The 16,559-nt window shown below is 44.6% G+C and overlaps 1 protein-coding gene across 5 annotated transcripts in view; it reads left to right on the top strand.

Annotated features, from left to right (window-relative positions):
- ARHGAP9 (Rho GTPase activating protein 9) overlaps positions 1 to 16,559 on the top strand; it is a 142,520-nt gene that overhangs the window by 76,937 nt on the left and 49,024 nt on the right. For 4 of the 5 annotated variants that reach the window (XM_075591530.1, XM_075591529.1, XM_075591531.1 and 1 more), the window contains 4 exons: positions 13,272 to 13,439; positions 14,863 to 14,973; positions 15,301 to 15,362; positions 15,699 to 15,786. In XM_075591530.1, coding sequence (XP_075447645.1) covers positions 13,272 to 13,439; positions 14,863 to 14,973; positions 15,301 to 15,362; positions 15,699 to 15,786 — 429 coding nt within the window. Of the gene's footprint in view, positions 1 to 13,271; positions 13,440 to 13,460; positions 13,603 to 14,862; positions 14,974 to 15,300; positions 15,363 to 15,698; positions 15,787 to 16,559 lie in introns of those variants that run through there. The other variant, XM_075591534.1, reaches the window with a different exon arrangement.

The following is a 16,559-nucleotide window of genomic DNA, read 5'->3' as shown; positions in this document are numbered from 1 at the left end:
TCACTGCTGGGGAAAACCCGGATTGGGCCTAACACTGCCTGCACTGTACCTGGACTTACATGTTAGGCAGGACAGGGTAGTAGCCAAAACCAGACATGGCTACACTAGGTTAGAGACAAAAGGGGGGGGGGGTGTAAGAATAAAAATCTACTTTCACCACTGTTTGTAACCAGGAGATGTTGACACAAACATAACTGTTCTTATTTTGTCATAACCAACAATTAAAAAAGTGGGATGAGTGAGCTTGAACACAGAGAGGAGGGGCCACTAGCTTCCAAGTTGCTTTACCAACTGAAATGAACAAACACACACGGCCTCTGTAAACTCAGAACCCAAATCTATCAAATCGTATATATTGTGTCAAAAGGAGTGATACTAGGATTGTGACCTCATGTATAGAACAAAAGACCACCTTTTAATTGCAGTTCTTGCTAAGCACCTGTGAACGACTTGTCTATTAAGACAGCTCTCCCTGTATTAGAGAGGTTATGGGGCTTATTCACTAAACTTTGATAAATTCATTGCACTATTGATCAGGTTGGCATGTTCCTATTGAACACTATGACATTTGTGTAAAAACGGTATACTAAGAAAAATCACATCATTTTTAGAGTTTGGTAAAAAAAAAAAAACCAAACCGCACTAGTTTGTGTTTGCAAAAAGAGGTAAATGAACTTAACGTTCTATTTCGCTCCAGCAGTCTGTAAGAGCTGAACGGAGAGAAGCTGCATCTCCCTGTACAGCTCTTACAGGCGATTGTGCAATTTTCATTTTAATAACATAGGATTGTAGCCAGTGGTCTCTAGAGCTGAACCGCATTCATTTCAGGTCCGTGGACGCCCTGCTTCGCGGCATACAGGCCTTCACAGGATCCAGCAGATTGGTGAAAGTGGTAACATGTACCATAAACATGCCCTGCTTGGATCTTGAATTCTGTACGTGCAATACTTACCACATGTACTTGGTCACTTTTTAATAATATGTGTACACTATAAGAGTTGTGCGCTGTCTGTTCTTTTCATATACTCCCTAGCGGGTGTCTGTTTCTCCTGCAAGTTTAAATATTCTGGTCATGTGATGCGGGAGATACCAGCACCCCCTACAGAGGCCTGTATCGCGGGAAGAAGGGGGTTCCTGGACCTGAAATTAATTCAGCTCCAGAGACCCCCTGCTTCAATCCTATGTTATTAAAATTAAAACACAGTGGCTAACCGATACGGTAATGAAGGGGTTACATTGCTTTACCCGGTTTGTTGCTGGTAGAGGGGGTGGGTGAGGCTTGTAGTTGCCCCAGGGTGGTTAGGCCTCCTGGGTGGGGTTAACCCCTTCATTACTTTAGCAAGTAGTAACTGCTAAGGTATTGAAGGGGTTAACTTCACCCGCAACACTCCCAGAAGGCCTAACCAACCACCCTGGGGAAACTACAAGATTCACCCACCCCCTCTACCACCAACCATGCAGTTTCTGCCATTTTACTCCTTCATTACCTTAGTGGTTAGCCACTAATGATTGAAGCCGGGGTCTCCAGAGCTGAAATTAATGTGGTCCTCTCCGGAGACCCAAGGATTACATCCTATTAAGTCAAAATAAAATAAACTCTGACATATGCAAATCACGATTCTGATCTCACCGCCCTTTAGGTAACGAGAAAAAAAAGTGAATGTTTAACCCGCGATTTGGATCTCGGAGCTTTGTGAATGGCAGTTACTGGCAAAAAATGCGAGTTTGGCCATTTTTTCAGCTGCTGCACGGCTTGTAATAGCAAGAGTGATACGGCTTGTTAAAAAGCCGTTTTCAGAATGAGGGAAAGGCTCCAGGAAGGGCACTGTTGGGCCAAAAGTGAAAGTTAAATTTGAATTCTCTGTTACATAAAAATGTTCTATGCTAAGAAAGTGTATTCTTGATGTATGAAAAATTATGTTACAGATGGTTGTTCCCCCCCCCCCTCTTTCTCTTTTTTTTCTACCCCCTCTCCCTTCCCAGTTTACTGTTGAAAACCTTAATTTAAAAAAAAAAGCCGTTTTCAAGTGAGTTTGCCCTGTTATCGAAGCTTTGTGAATAGCTATACATGCAAAATCGGTTGAAAAGTGCAGTTAGCCAGCGTTAAGTCACTTCTCGAAGTTTAGTGAATAGGCCCTTATGAGAGCTTCTTGCAGGTACAGTAATGTTAGGACCTGCAGATGGGACATACTGTGACATGGATATAGCCTTAAAATACTTTGGCCAAAGAATTGAACAAAATGACCCTTGTTTATCTGAAGATAAATAGATAAGTAACTGAAAACCCTTATAAAGACATATGAAATGCATGGTGTTTAAGCAATCTGTCTTAACTAGAGGAGAAACAGAGATAAATGACGTAAGAGATACATAAACACTATACGAACACACACACAAAACGCATGTATTATGTCACGTGTATTGTAAAGTGCTATGTACATGGATGGCTCTCTCTAAATAAAGATATGGCTACATACATACATACATGTCTCCAGAGTGTGGCAACCCATGTGTGTAAAACCCATGTCAATCCCTCTACCATAACTAAATCTCTGAGAACTTCATCATGCACAGTAAACATACAGTAAAACATTTAACTGTTTGATTCATGTAAATAAAACACAGCCAATTTATCAAAATTCCCTTGTGATAAAAAAAAGTAATATTTAAAAATAAAATAAAAAAAACATTGTCCTTTTCAGTAGCTATTTATGGCAGCCATTGGTTTGGAATGAAAGGGGATGTCTGGTGTGTGTTGATTGTAAAAGGGGCTTTCTTGTGTGAGAACACCAATTGTAATCCGTTTGTTTAGTTTCAATCTGTGTAGAAAAAGCTGAACAATGATTCATATGGGAGACTTTCCATGTACCTATGAAAACTATTAAGAATGAGCATTTTCGAGAATTGACAATACCCCTCTAACCGAGAGCCCCGGGAACACTTAGCTAAACCTAATTATGCAACCGATCCGAAGTGAAAGTGAGGTAAACATCATTCACAAACTCAACATACTGGAAATACAAATACAGGACAAGTACCTGTTGTCTAAAGTTAGCAAATAGCTTAGGTTGAACTTGAACAGATTTCCAGGGCTGGTGTGCTGTTAGAAAGTCCAAGAAAGTAGTTCCGTATAGTGTAGGTATCTGTAGCACTTGCGCGTGGATCGGTCCGCTCCAGCGCTTGGTATTGACTTCAATGTCAGTGCGTCTGACGTAATGACGCTCCCTGACGCGTTTCGTCAGTCACGGCTAACTTTTTCAAAGGGATGTCTTGAGAGGGGGAGGTCCGGTATTATATACGCAACCTAATGATGGTAATTATTTGGAACGCCCCCACTCAGCTGAAAATGTTTCGTGCTAGTACACATGATTAACCTTACATTGATATAATTACATGTAATATAATAAAATAACATAACAATATAATATAAACCTCAAAGGATTGGAGGAGATCGTTTGTGAGAGATTGTATAAGAGATTCCACTTCATATACTGGACATATTCCCAACTGCACCTTGATCATTTGCACATGATTCAACATATATAGGATAATTTTCCAAAAATCTTCACATATAATGACAGCTGATTAATATATCAATGGGTCAGTGTAACAATGTCCATGACCAAAAGGCAATTGAATTTAAAGGGATAAAACCAGATATTATAGATGCTGAACCTGTATGTGAATTACACACCATATGGGCCATTAGATTGGCTTTAAACATATTTAACATGTAAATATATACATAAGATCTATTGTTGTTCATCCACATGGATGCATGAATTTTGTATTTCAAACGCCACCTATAAATACAGGGGCGCAATTCCCATACAGGCTCGTACAGAGTGAACATAGCTAATATATAAATAAACAAGAATACATAAAACAATGTCTAAGGTGTTGTATAGATGCAATACAATATATACTGTACATATAACAACCATAGACAATCAGAATGCGAATAATATACCCTCTCAGATGATTGGATAAATAGATGTATTAAAATAAAAATAAACAATAAATCATATTATCCTATGTATTAGGACTCAAGTCAGGAGAACATTGAGGAGAACATAAATATCTGGAGTCTATATGCCACGAACAGGGCAAGGGCCCGGAGGACAAATGAACAATATAGTGAACAAGTGCAATATTTTAGATGAATTATAGTGTTAAAATTGTGTATATATTTGTACATGTGATGAGAGCTAAATACTCAATTTTTTATTCATATTTTCTATTTCATACTGACCAGGCCCTCAAATGGCCATACTAAAGTGAATGCCTAATTATGTGAAATAACCGTATTGTTAGTGGTATAAAGTGAACTAAATAATGTGATTATATATTGTGAAGGGATGTCTAACTAATACCGTCTATTATTACCCAATGGCCCAGGTGAATATGTATTATGTGATATGGAATTACACAATAGTGTAAATCAATAATTTTATATAAATGGGTGAAATCACCCAATTCCCAGACGGGAGCGAGGAAGGGGGGAGGGGGGGGGGGAAAGGGGTGGGGATATATATATATATATATATTGCAGAATGAATGAGTTCTTCAGTATTAGGTGATACCTTTTTTATTGGACTAACAATTTGTGTCATAGGTAAAGCTTTCGAGAGTTCTACGCTCTTCTTCAGGTCTGGCAATATAACATGGCTATTTTCTGCTATATATATATATATATACAGTATATATATATTCCCTTCCCTTGAATTGCTGCAATTTTGCTTCAGCTTGAGAAAGGTGCAGATCGGAGTTGGAATAGGTTGTAGGCCAGGGATTTTCAACCGGGGTTCGGCGAGCACCCCTCAAAGGTCCCGCGGCCGATGGGGGAGGGAGAAGCTGGTACAACTTGTCCAACTGTCCCAGTGGCTTCCCAGCAGTGGCCCGGCTGCTCCCCAGCAGTGGCGGCCGCTCCCCTTACTCCCCAGTAGACGCCCGGTGTTCACTGCAATTACCTTCCTCCTCTGATCGGTGCAGGTAGCCGGGTCCAACTTCCGTCCAACAGGAGGAGGGAGCTGCTGACCGGTGCAGCCTGGGAGGGTGTGTGTATAGGAGGGAGGAGATGAGAGAGAGGGGGAGTGTGAGAGGGAAAGAGGGATGGGGAGGTCCCCGCTGGCCCTGAACGCGCTATGCACTTGGCATGCTTAAAAGTTAATCATCATGCCCACCACGCCCACAAGGTGTGCGCGGGCTCATGCGTGGGCACGCAGGCTCTCCCAAGCTTGGTGCTTGGGGAGACAAGGCAAAATGACTTTCGAGCACAAAGCAGGGTCATATGACCGTGCTCTGACCAATGGGAAGAGAGGTGGTATCGGCTGAGCGGAGAGAGGTGGAAGGGGGGGGGACGGGACGGGGGGGGGTTCACAACTTCTATTCTGATTTTTTTAGTGTATTTAGTGCAGCTATGAATAGTGACCTACATACTTAAAATAAAATGTGATTTGCAGGCACATGATGTGCAGGGTGATTGCACTTTCCGTATTGTGTCTGGATGTGTCGGTGTGTGATCTGCTCTGGGGCACAGTTTGGGAGACCTGCCTGCACCCTGCACCCTGGTGCACACATGCTGTAAACACAGGAGACACATTGCAGGTCCCAGTGCTGCTGTGTTGCTTGGGAGTGCACCCCTTAACCCATTCCATGCTGAGGGATCTGCATGGTTAATGTCAGTATTTGGGTTATGCAATACACCGGTCACTCTATGGCACTAAAAGGGGTCATGCCCCTGTTTTCCCCTAAACGGGATCTCCAAGTTATTGCTTTACTAGGACAGAGGTGGAAGGGGGGGGAGAAGTGAAGGGGGGTGGGGAAAGGGGAAGAGGGGAAGGAGGGAGAAAGAGACAGATGGGGAGAAAGAGAGGTGGGAAGGGGGAGAGAGGAGGGAAGGGGGGGAGAGAAAATGGAGGGACACACAGACAGAGACACATAGACACAGCCCCGATCCAGCCAATGACATGCCCTCTCCCTTAATAGCCACGTCCCCCGCCTCCCCCCCCCCCCACTCCTGCTCTAAAATTATTACAGGACAGCCGATCGCTCATGCTTGGAGAGCTGGTGACGTCACCGCTCTCAAGCATGAGTGAGCTCAGCGGCAGTGTGGCCGCAGCCTAAGGCCGTGCTTATAGTGCCGGCGACGCGAATTCGCCCAAAAATAAAATCATTGCCGCCGCGTGCGCTTATAGTGCATGCGACGGCGACAAATTGCAGGAATCCCGCGATGCCGCCGACCGGCAAAACATAACTTTCGCCGGTGGCAACGGGTGACATCACCCATGGTGTCGCCGTCGGCGGCACTATAGGCAAAGCCTAAGTGGGGAGAAACAGAGAGGGAAGAGTGTAAAGAGAGATGGGGGAGTTTAAGAGGGGAAGAGATGGGGACAGGGCGGGAGGGGAAGAGGGACATAGGGGAGGGGAAGAGGGACAGGGCGGGAGGGGAAGAGGGACAGGGCGGGAGGGGGGAGGGGAAGAGGGACGGGGGAAGAGGGACAGGGCGGGAGGGGAAGAGGGACAGGGGGGAGGGGAAGAGGGACAGGGCGGGAGGGGAAGAGGGACATGGCGGGAGGGGAAGAGGGACAGGGCGGGAGTGGGGAGGGGAAGAGGGACGGGGGGAGGGGAAGAGGGACAGGGCGGGAGGGGACGAGGGACAGGGCGGGAGGGGAAGAGGGACAGGGTGGGAGTGGGGAGGGGAAGAGGGACGGGGGGAGGGGAAGAGGGACGGGGGGAGGGGAAGAGGGACAGGGCGGGAGGGGAAGAGGGACAGGGCGGGAGGGGAAGAGGGACAAGGCGGGAGGGGAAGAGGGACAGGGGGGGAGGGGAAGAGTGACAGGGGGGGAGGGGAAGAGGGACGGGGGGAGGGGAAGAGGGACGGGGGGAGGGGAAGAGGGATGGGGGGGGGAGGGACGTGGGGGGGGGGGGAGAGGGACGTGGGGGGGGAGAGGGATGGGGGGGAGAGGGACGGGGGGGGGAGAGGGACAGGGGGGGGAAAGGGTTGGGGTTATCCAGAATTTCACAATATAATTCTCGGGTTCCTTAACCAAAAATGTTTGAAAAGCACTAATGTAGGCTCTGCAATGACAAAATGACGACAAAAAAAAGCAAGCGAACCAAAGCAAGAAGAGGAAAACTGCAGCATGAATCGATAGACAGAAAGCATATGAAAAGGGTAATCCAGAAACAGAGATACAGAAAGTACAAGCAGGTGGAGTGAAAGGGGCAGAGAAACACACACAGATCAGATTATACTACAGAAGGGCAGAGAGAGACACACAGCAGTTATTCTCAGTCTCTACTGTCTGTCTTATCTACACTTTCATATTATAGAATAATACAATAAAATGTGTTCTAAAAAAAAACATATACTGTAGTTAAATAATACTGTAATGATTTAACTATTACATTTATTACCGTAGTAATAAACATTTCATTCTGCGACTTCTGAGCCAAACCGTGCAGGGCTTTGTGAATAGGCCCTTTGGCTCTCAGATAACACCAACTACTCTTGCCATTATATCAGGCTATATATGTATGTTTATATGTATGTATATCTTTAGTAATATAGTGCCATTAATGTACATAGCGCTTCACAGCAGTAATACACGTGACAATCATATAGATACAAATAATATAAATAACACATAACGGGAGAAGGGCTTCAGAAGGCCTGGGGGATTCAGTATGGGCCTGGGGAGGGAGGGGGGGGATTCAGTATGGGCCTGGGGAGGGAGGGGGGGGATTCAGTATGGGCCTGGGGAGGGGGGGGGATTCAGTATGGGCCTGGGGGGGTTTAAGTATGGAGCTAAGGAGTAAAGTACAGTATGGAACTAAAATGAATTACAGCTGGGACTCGGGTATACGGCGGGTACCGTTCCAGGGGCCCGCCGTATAAGTGAAAATCGCCGGAAAGCGGATCCGGCGATTTTCAGTTCTGTGCATGCACAGAACGGCGGATTTTTGCCGTTCTGCGCATGCGCTGCCTATGGTCTGCGCACGCAAACTACGGTATGCGCGCGCAGACAATGGTCTGCGTATGCGCGCCGGGCGCAACCGCCTGTTCTGCACATACGCGACTGAGGATCAAAGATGGTGGCCCCCTTCTCGGTGCTGGTGGATCGTCGAAAAGCGAAGTGCCGAGAAGCGGGGCCTGCTGTACAGTATCTCTCTTCAACCGGTCCACAATGGGGGCCTTCGATCGGTCAGCGAGGTGGCTTTCAACCATCCTGCAGGGGGGCTTCAACCAGCCAGGAAGGGGGAGCCTTCAACCGGGCCGCGTTTGGGCCTTCAATCAGCCCGCGCTTCAACCGGCCAGGTGGAGGGGGGGGGGGGAAGGGTGGAGCCTTTACCTGGCCAGAGGAGGAGCTTCAATTGACAGGCGGTGGGGCTTGTTTTGGAGGGGAGATGGAATGGATGCTGACTGACTGCCTGGGTGACTGACTGACTGACTGACTGCCTGGGAAGGTGGGTGGGTGGGTGGGTGGGTGACTGCCTGGGTGGGTGGGTGAGTGGGTGACTGACTGCCTGGGTGGGTGACTGACTGCCTGGGTGGGTGATTGATTGCCTGGATGGGTGATTGACTGCCTTTGACTGACTGCCTGGGTGGGTGACTGACTGACTGCCTGGGTGACTGACTGACTGCCTGGGTGGGTGACTGACCTTGAGTGGGTGGGTGGGTGACTGAATGCCTGGGTGGGTGGGTGGGTGACTGAATGCCTGGGTTTGACTGAATGCCAGGGTGGGTGGTTTGGTGGGTGACTGAATGCCTTGGGTTACTGACTGCCTGGGTGGGTGACTGACTGCCTTGGTAGGTGACTGACTGACTGCCTGGGTGGGTGACTGACTGACTGACTGCCTGGGTAGGTGACTGCCTGCGTGGGTGAGTGACTGACTGACTACCTGGGTGGGTGACTGACTGCCTGCGTGGGTGAGTGACTGACTGATTGCCTGGGTGGGTGGGTGACTGACCTTGACTGGGTGGGTGCTGTTTCTTTGCCTTGCTTCCTCCCCTGCCCCCGATCCCCACAGCTGCTGCCAGGGGCGGTAGGTAGGCTTGGGGGCACGGGAGGTAGGCTGGGGGGGGGGGGAGGGTGAGACTGGTGGGCTAATTCCCGCAGGAGCATCTAGTTTACCACCCCCCCCCCCCCCAAGGCCCCTGGTCTCTGCGGCTGCTGCCAGGGGCAGGAGGCTGGCGCGGGGGGAGCTGGGTTGGCAGAAGCGCCATGGCGCTTCCCCTCCATCCCACATTGGGAGCAGGGGGGAGCAGGTCCATGTGGCTGCTGCTGCTCGGGCGGGAGGAACAAGGCTGGACACCCTGCGAATGTGCGTCGAGACATCTGCTCTGCGCATGCGCACAGGGATCGCCGGCATTTTTTTTTTAAAACACTGGCTCACGGGGCCCGGTATGCCAACCCCGGCAGAACCCCCCTGCTGGCAGGCCTGGATACAGGATTTTGATAGGAAGGCAAGAGAGGGATTTCAGCAGGGGAGACGCTGAGACAGATTTAGGAAAGAGTAGAGTGATTCTGGCAGCAGCATTTAGGATAGATTGTAGGGGAGACAGGTGAGAGGCAGGAAGGCTGGACAGCAGGAGGTTACAGTTATCGAGACGGGAGAGAATGAGGGCCTGAGTCAGAGTTTTTGTGGTCGAGCAACAGGGGAAAGGGCGTATCTTTGTAATACTACGGAGGAAAAAAACGACAGTTTTTGGCTACCTTTTGAGGGTGAATAAATAAATATATATATATATATATATATATATATATATATATATATATATATATATATATATATATATATATATATATAATACCATTAGATTACACCAGTGTCAGGTAAAGTGTTTGGCATACAACTAGCACTATCTACTCTCTGCCAGTACAGTATACTAGCTAATAATTTCCCGTAGGTTTAACAGCGTTATATTACACCGGTGTTGGGTATAGTGTTTGACATACAGATAGCTCTATCGACTCCCTCCTAGCATACCTGGCAATAATGTGTTTAATACCGTCATGTTATAGCGTTGTTGCGTAAAGTGTTTGGCATTCAGATACTAGCATCATCATCTCTCTGTTAGTTACTATCCAGTCATTTCCTGTTGGTTTAAAACCAGTTACACCAGTGTTGAGTAAAGTCAACTTTGACATACAGATATAGCAACACCTTCTCTGTGCTAATACTAACCAATCATTTCCCCAGTTTGTTTAACACTGTAACATTACCCCAGTGCTGTGTTAAGTGTTTGGCATAACGATAGCGCCATCTACCCTCTGCTGGTATATTATTTTCTGCTGGTTTACCACCATTACATTACACCGATGTTGGGTAACGTGTTTGGCATACAGATATCACCATCTATTATCTGCATGTAACCCAAGCAATAATTTATATATTTGTAATTATTTTGTGGTTTTTCAGCTTTCAGTTTATATTTAGGTTTCCTAATTGTTTTTAGAATGTTATAATTATTGTAAGCTTTTTTCATGACTTAATATGATTTTTCATGCCTATTTTTTTTTTATTTTTTACATAATTCGGTAAAAACCCCAGGCCAATTCAACACCAAAACCAAACAAATGGAGTCTGAACAAAAACGAAATATAAATGGAAAACATGATTTTTTTTAGAACTAAAATCTTGTCCAAAACCAAAGCAAATAATTTTAGAACCAAAGACTACTGTATATAACATTTGTTTTAGCACGTAAAGCTTGCCAGATGCATTTTAACTGAATAAATTGCATTTCTTGTGACCAAGACATGATGTCATAATAAAATTGCAGCAGATATATCTTAACAAATTCAATTCTTTTTTAATAAAATGAAAACGTACTATTATTGTTTTGTGTCCTATGGATACTGTATACTGGTTTAAATATTATTTTTTTGCCAATACAGGCGTCGGGCCCTAATTTAGCAAGATGTTTCACATCTGAATTTTTCGGAACTGAATCCAAAAGGCACACTGTACCATTAGCAAGGCAAAACCACCCTCTAGCATAACAGTCCTACAAAGAATTTAGACATTGTAACAACATGTCTTACTCCACCAAAATATTTTCCCTATGCATCAACTTTAGATTTTGCATGAACATTTCTCATTGTATTAAAACCATAGAATCCCTACTATTTCCCACCTGCAACTTCTACTCACCCCTATCTCCTCACCCTAAAGTCACAGGGGGAGTTGGAGTTGCAGGGGGGAAAGAGTAGGGATTCTAGGTTTCGATTTTTATTTTATAAATAAAAAGTGATCTGAGTTTTGCTCTGTCCGTCTGCATTTCTTGGAAGTGCATGTAACCCCTCTACTTTCACTGTCCCTCAGACTACGCCTGGCGCTGAAGTGGGGGCCTGAGTCCATACTGTGTGTCCTATGTTAAATACCACACGAGCGGGGAGCAAGTAATGGGATACAACACTTGGATGTGTATATATAGGTATATCTATAAACCGTTAACAAAAACCTTGTGACCTAAGGGCATAGGATCGCCACATACAAGTCACAGTACAACTCTCACAACTCTTCACATAAGCGCTGCACATGTGTATGTGTTAGAGTCAACCCAATAGGCCTCCCAAATCCTGGGTGGTCAGACCTAAATTTGAAGTACTGGTATGCCGTTGGAGCTCGCATTTTCTGACTTTGTACAGCAGGCCTGTGCTTTGCAAAGGTTTGAGTTGGTACCACTTTATCCCATGACCCGTAGGGGGTGAGCCCTCGTTGGTAGGCTTCTTTGTTGGTAGGCCTCTCTGCGGTTGGACGATCCGGCTCTTTAGGCTTTCCTCCGTCCTGTCAGCCACTGCAGTCTCCACGCGGGACGTGTGCAGGTCCTTCACACAACTATCTCTCGATACAGCCTCACTCTTGCAGGCCTACGCAGATCTGACCCTACTGTCATGGCTGCCTCCCTTTTACAGCTCCCTCTCCCTCTTAATCCCTCCCTTAATCCCTCTTTCACCAGCCTTTCTACTGGCATATCACATATCCATTGGAGTGGAGCCTGCTAGGAGGCAGTGTACATGTGTTTGCTTGCCATACACAGGGGGTTACATGCAGATGAGTTGATGCAGTCGGCGGAGGAAAAGGACGTCCTATGGGTCATGCAGGAACCAGTCCTTAGGACTTTGTAAACTTCATAACGGCAGTGTAAGGATTAAAAAAAAATATATATATATATATATATATATTTAACGTTCCATGGATTGATATTCACTCAAATTGTAGCATAATATTTGTTCTATGTTATCCTGTGGCAGAATGAGACTTTAGAGATGTATTAGTCTTCCTGAATGTCCGTGTCATTGTCTCTACTGTATGGGATGTAGGTTTCTTGTAACTGTGTGACTATGCTAGCCTGGGGACGTCAGGAATAAATATACTATAAATGGTCAGAAGTCTATTCAAACTCGCTTTGCAGTGGGAAGGATGAACTTTATCGGCCTATTCTTTGAGCATGACCCTGAAATCCATGTGCTTCTCAGATGGTTTCTTAGGCTGGGGCCATGGTGCCTTTGCCCGTGCGGAGGCGTGAGCGGCCGTGACCTCACACGCTTGAAGCGGGTGCGTCTTTCGGCCATGGTACCCGTGCCATCCGTGGGCGTGTCTAATGGGCGTGCCAGTGGCATCACAGAGCTGGTTTGCCCTCATTGGGCGAACCGCTCACGTGACCGGCCTGTCACTCCAAGAAATCAGTTTGAACTGATTTCTTGTGCAATGCGCGCCCCCTCCCGCGTGCCCGCACACCGCATGAACACGAACACTGCCTTAAGGCAGTCTGATCGCTCAGCGTGCAGACGCGTCAGCACGGTCTGCGGTACCATGGCCCGAGCCTTAAGTATGCCTCAAGATTCCATTTCCAAATAAACAATATTGAGCACATTTTCACATTTACATTCGTCCTTTTTTCTGTATAAAATTTGTTTTTGAATCACTATGGGGCTTATTCATTATACTGTAATAATGGCATTTCCGTGTCTCTCTCCACCTCTCCTCTCTTATTTTCTCCTCTCTAGCAAAAGCCCCCTACCTTGGGAAGGCGGGATTTTCAGCTGTGACTTTCTGGGCAATATCGCTTTAGATTGTCCACAATAAGCCGAAAAATGCATGCAAATGAGATTGTTTTGCATACAGTATATAAATTTTTTACATTCTAATAAATGTGGTGAAAAAAACAGATTTTTATTGTCTCACATTGTGCTTTCTGTTTTTTGCCAATTTTGGCAATAATAGAGTGGAATAAATAGGGCTCTACAATTCTATTTCAGATCTGTAACTCATTCGAGGAGCTGAGTACCTTTTCCTTGAGGAGCATGGCTTCCAGGGACCGCATATTAAGCCTGACAGATGATGGGAATCAACAGGGACCAGAACCTCCACGGCAGAAACTCGCCTACACCAAGTCTATGATCCTCTCCAATTCTCGAGGACCGAGGGTAAACCTCGGATACCACAGCATAAATCACTACATTCAGAGATGCCTGAGACTCATACACTGGATGTGTATCTGTCTGTGAAGGGAACTGGAGTACAGGCAGTCCTCGGTTATCCAACGGAATCCGTTCTGGAAGTAGCGTTGGATAGTGAAAACGTTGTAAAGTGAGTCCCATGTTAATCAGTGGCAGTGAGCGTTGGATAATGCATTCTGGCGCCGAAAAACAGCCCCTGTGGTTGCATGGTAAAACGTTGGATATGCCATTCGTTGTAAAGTGAAATGTTGGATAACGAGGACTACCTGTACTGGCAGGGTGGAAAGCCTTGTTGAGGGACACCAAAACTAGTTATACACAGTTATTATTGAGTATAGACTGGCCTAAATCATTATCAAACTACTGACCTGGAGTTAGTTGATCAGCTATGAATGTTGTAAAAGACCTTGAATCGTCAGTGAGTTAGCTCAGTTGTCAGTATAATTGTGAACAAGGGACGGTGTCAAAAGGTGTTGCATGAAAATATCATGCTCAGCTGTCAAAAATGACTATTAAATTGCCATTTTGAGTCATAACTGCTCTTACCATATACCGGAGCCTATTACACATTACCTCATTATAATCACCCTTCAACACTTGGTCAACACCACTACATGGTCATATAATATAAAAAAACACAGAATCCAGGGCTAAGCAAAATAGTGCAAATATTTATTATGAGTACACAAATGCAGAAGTGTTTCATTGTAAGTATTAACCTCTCTAAAAATGTTTGCTTTCTGCATGAGTAAATTCACAATAAATATATTTTGGTGTCTCCTGGATACTGTTTTTATTTTATTGATAGTTTTTGGCTGCTTAATGTTGTCCCAGGAGACACCTCAATTTATTGACAAGATGTGGACCTGATAAATGTACTTTTGCTGGGGTGGTGGTGACCTGATTATTTTAGGTTGCCTACTAAAGAATTGTGGAATGACTTTAGGTGGAGCCTTCATACAAAATCAAGACACAAGTATTTTTACAAGTCATAAACAAAAGGTTATATTTGAATAAGAAAGTTTGTATAATTAAGAATGTAATAACACAATTTAAAAACACTTACTATAACATTGTACTATTCTTACTATTAGTTGGGGCTTCTGTGTGAACTTATTTATCTTTCCTTTTGAAGCTAACCTCACGTGGCTTATCACTGCTCTAAGCTGGCATTGCACCACCCTGGAAAAGAGGGTTAATTAACCTAATACGGAGACAATGTGCCCATAATTCTTGATTCACTACACCTGCATATGATCTTGGGACAGGAATATAGATGGCTGTTGATCAAAATCATTATTTGAGAGACACACATTCACAAGTACAACACTATATTATCAAGATAACCAACCCTGGGCTATTACATGTTCTATTGGCCATCTCTTTCCAGGTGAACCATAAAAGAAACCTCTCTCACCATCAGCTTGAGAGCTTTATTGATTCAAGCCCACCTGCAGAAGTAAACAAGTCATCTATGGTCACAGTCCTCGATATACCCCATGTAAGTTTGAATTCCATGACATCTGTTAGCCTTACTTTATGACACCTCCATTGTGAGTGCTTTGTAAAGTTACTTAAGAATTGAATTATCACCAGTAATGTCTCTCCATGGGCCATGTACAGTGACCGTATTGTACTTAAATCGTATTAATGGTAGCAGAATTTTCCCATTCTCCTACTGTCAATTATGTGATATCGTAAGTATTTGCAGAAATAGATTGTAAATGTGCTATAAAAAGCAAACAGCCATAGCAGACCTTATGGTGCAAGTTGAATTGTTAAATAGCTACTCCATATGTTGTTATAGGACTATGCTTCTATTTTCCAGGAAGTGGAAAGGGCAGGTCAGTTAAACAAGACTAAGATAGCGGAAGGTGGAAGAAAACTGAGGTAAATCCCAAAGTACAGTATACAGATAGAATATAATCCAAACCAGCATATTTGCATGTCTCTCACATAGCACTTCAATGCCTTTCATACTGTACATACTGTTCTTTACAACTGTACACATAGGAACAGTAGAATATATGCTTCATAAGATACCTCAGGACATAACCAAAGGTGAGGGCCTTGTCCACACATACAGTAAAACACATTGCTGGTTTCAATTAAAAATACTGAATCAAACATAGCAGATATGTGCATGTAATGTCTTTAAATCAATATAACATGCAAGCTATCCCTTGTGCTTGGTGTCTGATATGTGGGAATTGTTTTGTTCTTCAGGAAAAATTGGACTACATCTTGGGTAGTTCTGACTGGAAACAGTCTGGTGTTCTACAAGGACCCAAAAGTACAAGCACCTTCAGGCTGGGTAAGAACTAAATAGACTTAACCCAATATCTGTTGGAGCGTCTGTGGGCACAGCAATCTGATTGAAGTTAGATAAACCACTACATCTTCTGTGGGTTGGGAAGATCTGGGGATTTAAGAGGTTGGAAGAACCTAGAACTGTGCTGGACGTTTGGTAGCATTGAGGGAACTGAAGTTGTAAAGCCACAGGGATCTTAGAAGTTGGGTAGTGGTCAACCTATTTTGGAAGTTGGATAGAACTAAACATAGAGTAGCTACAGTAGATATGTAGGTTCCCAGAAATGTGTCAAATGTTTGGGGTCAGAGATGTTTGCTGGGCATCAGTAGAGATTTGTTGTACTGCAGATTGGGTATGCTAAAGTTCCTGGCTGGTGATCTATGCAAAATTCTTGCACAGAAACATTATAATCGAAACTAATACGACAATTGACATCCTTGTAAACAAGGTGTATATTTACACAAATCTGCATTTGGATGTTTTTAAAATGGTAGTCTTTAAACAAACATTAGAAATGTGAGTATACATATTATTGTGTGTTACAGTATCCAGAAGTTTCTGTTAGAGAACGTAGGACATTAGGGGACTTTAGTAACTTTGTGCAAGCGCAAAACCTGTTGAGATCTGTTCTGAATTTCTAGATATCTTTTAGAGTATCTGTATCTCTGGTTAATAATTGGAGGCTCAAATACTGTGACATACTGGGAATGTATTAGCGTTTTAGTCTATACTGCATGTTTGCAAGGTCTGACCTGTAGGGAAGCTTTGGAGGTTTG

This window comes from Ascaphus truei, chromosome 3 (genome assembly GCF_040206685.1).
Source record: "Ascaphus truei isolate aAscTru1 chromosome 3, aAscTru1.hap1, whole genome shotgun sequence".
NCBI lineage: Eukaryota > Metazoa > Chordata > Amphibia > Anura > Ascaphidae > Ascaphus > Ascaphus truei.
Note: the sequence above shows the minus strand (reverse complement) of the source record. Positions and strands in the feature narration are given on the sequence as shown.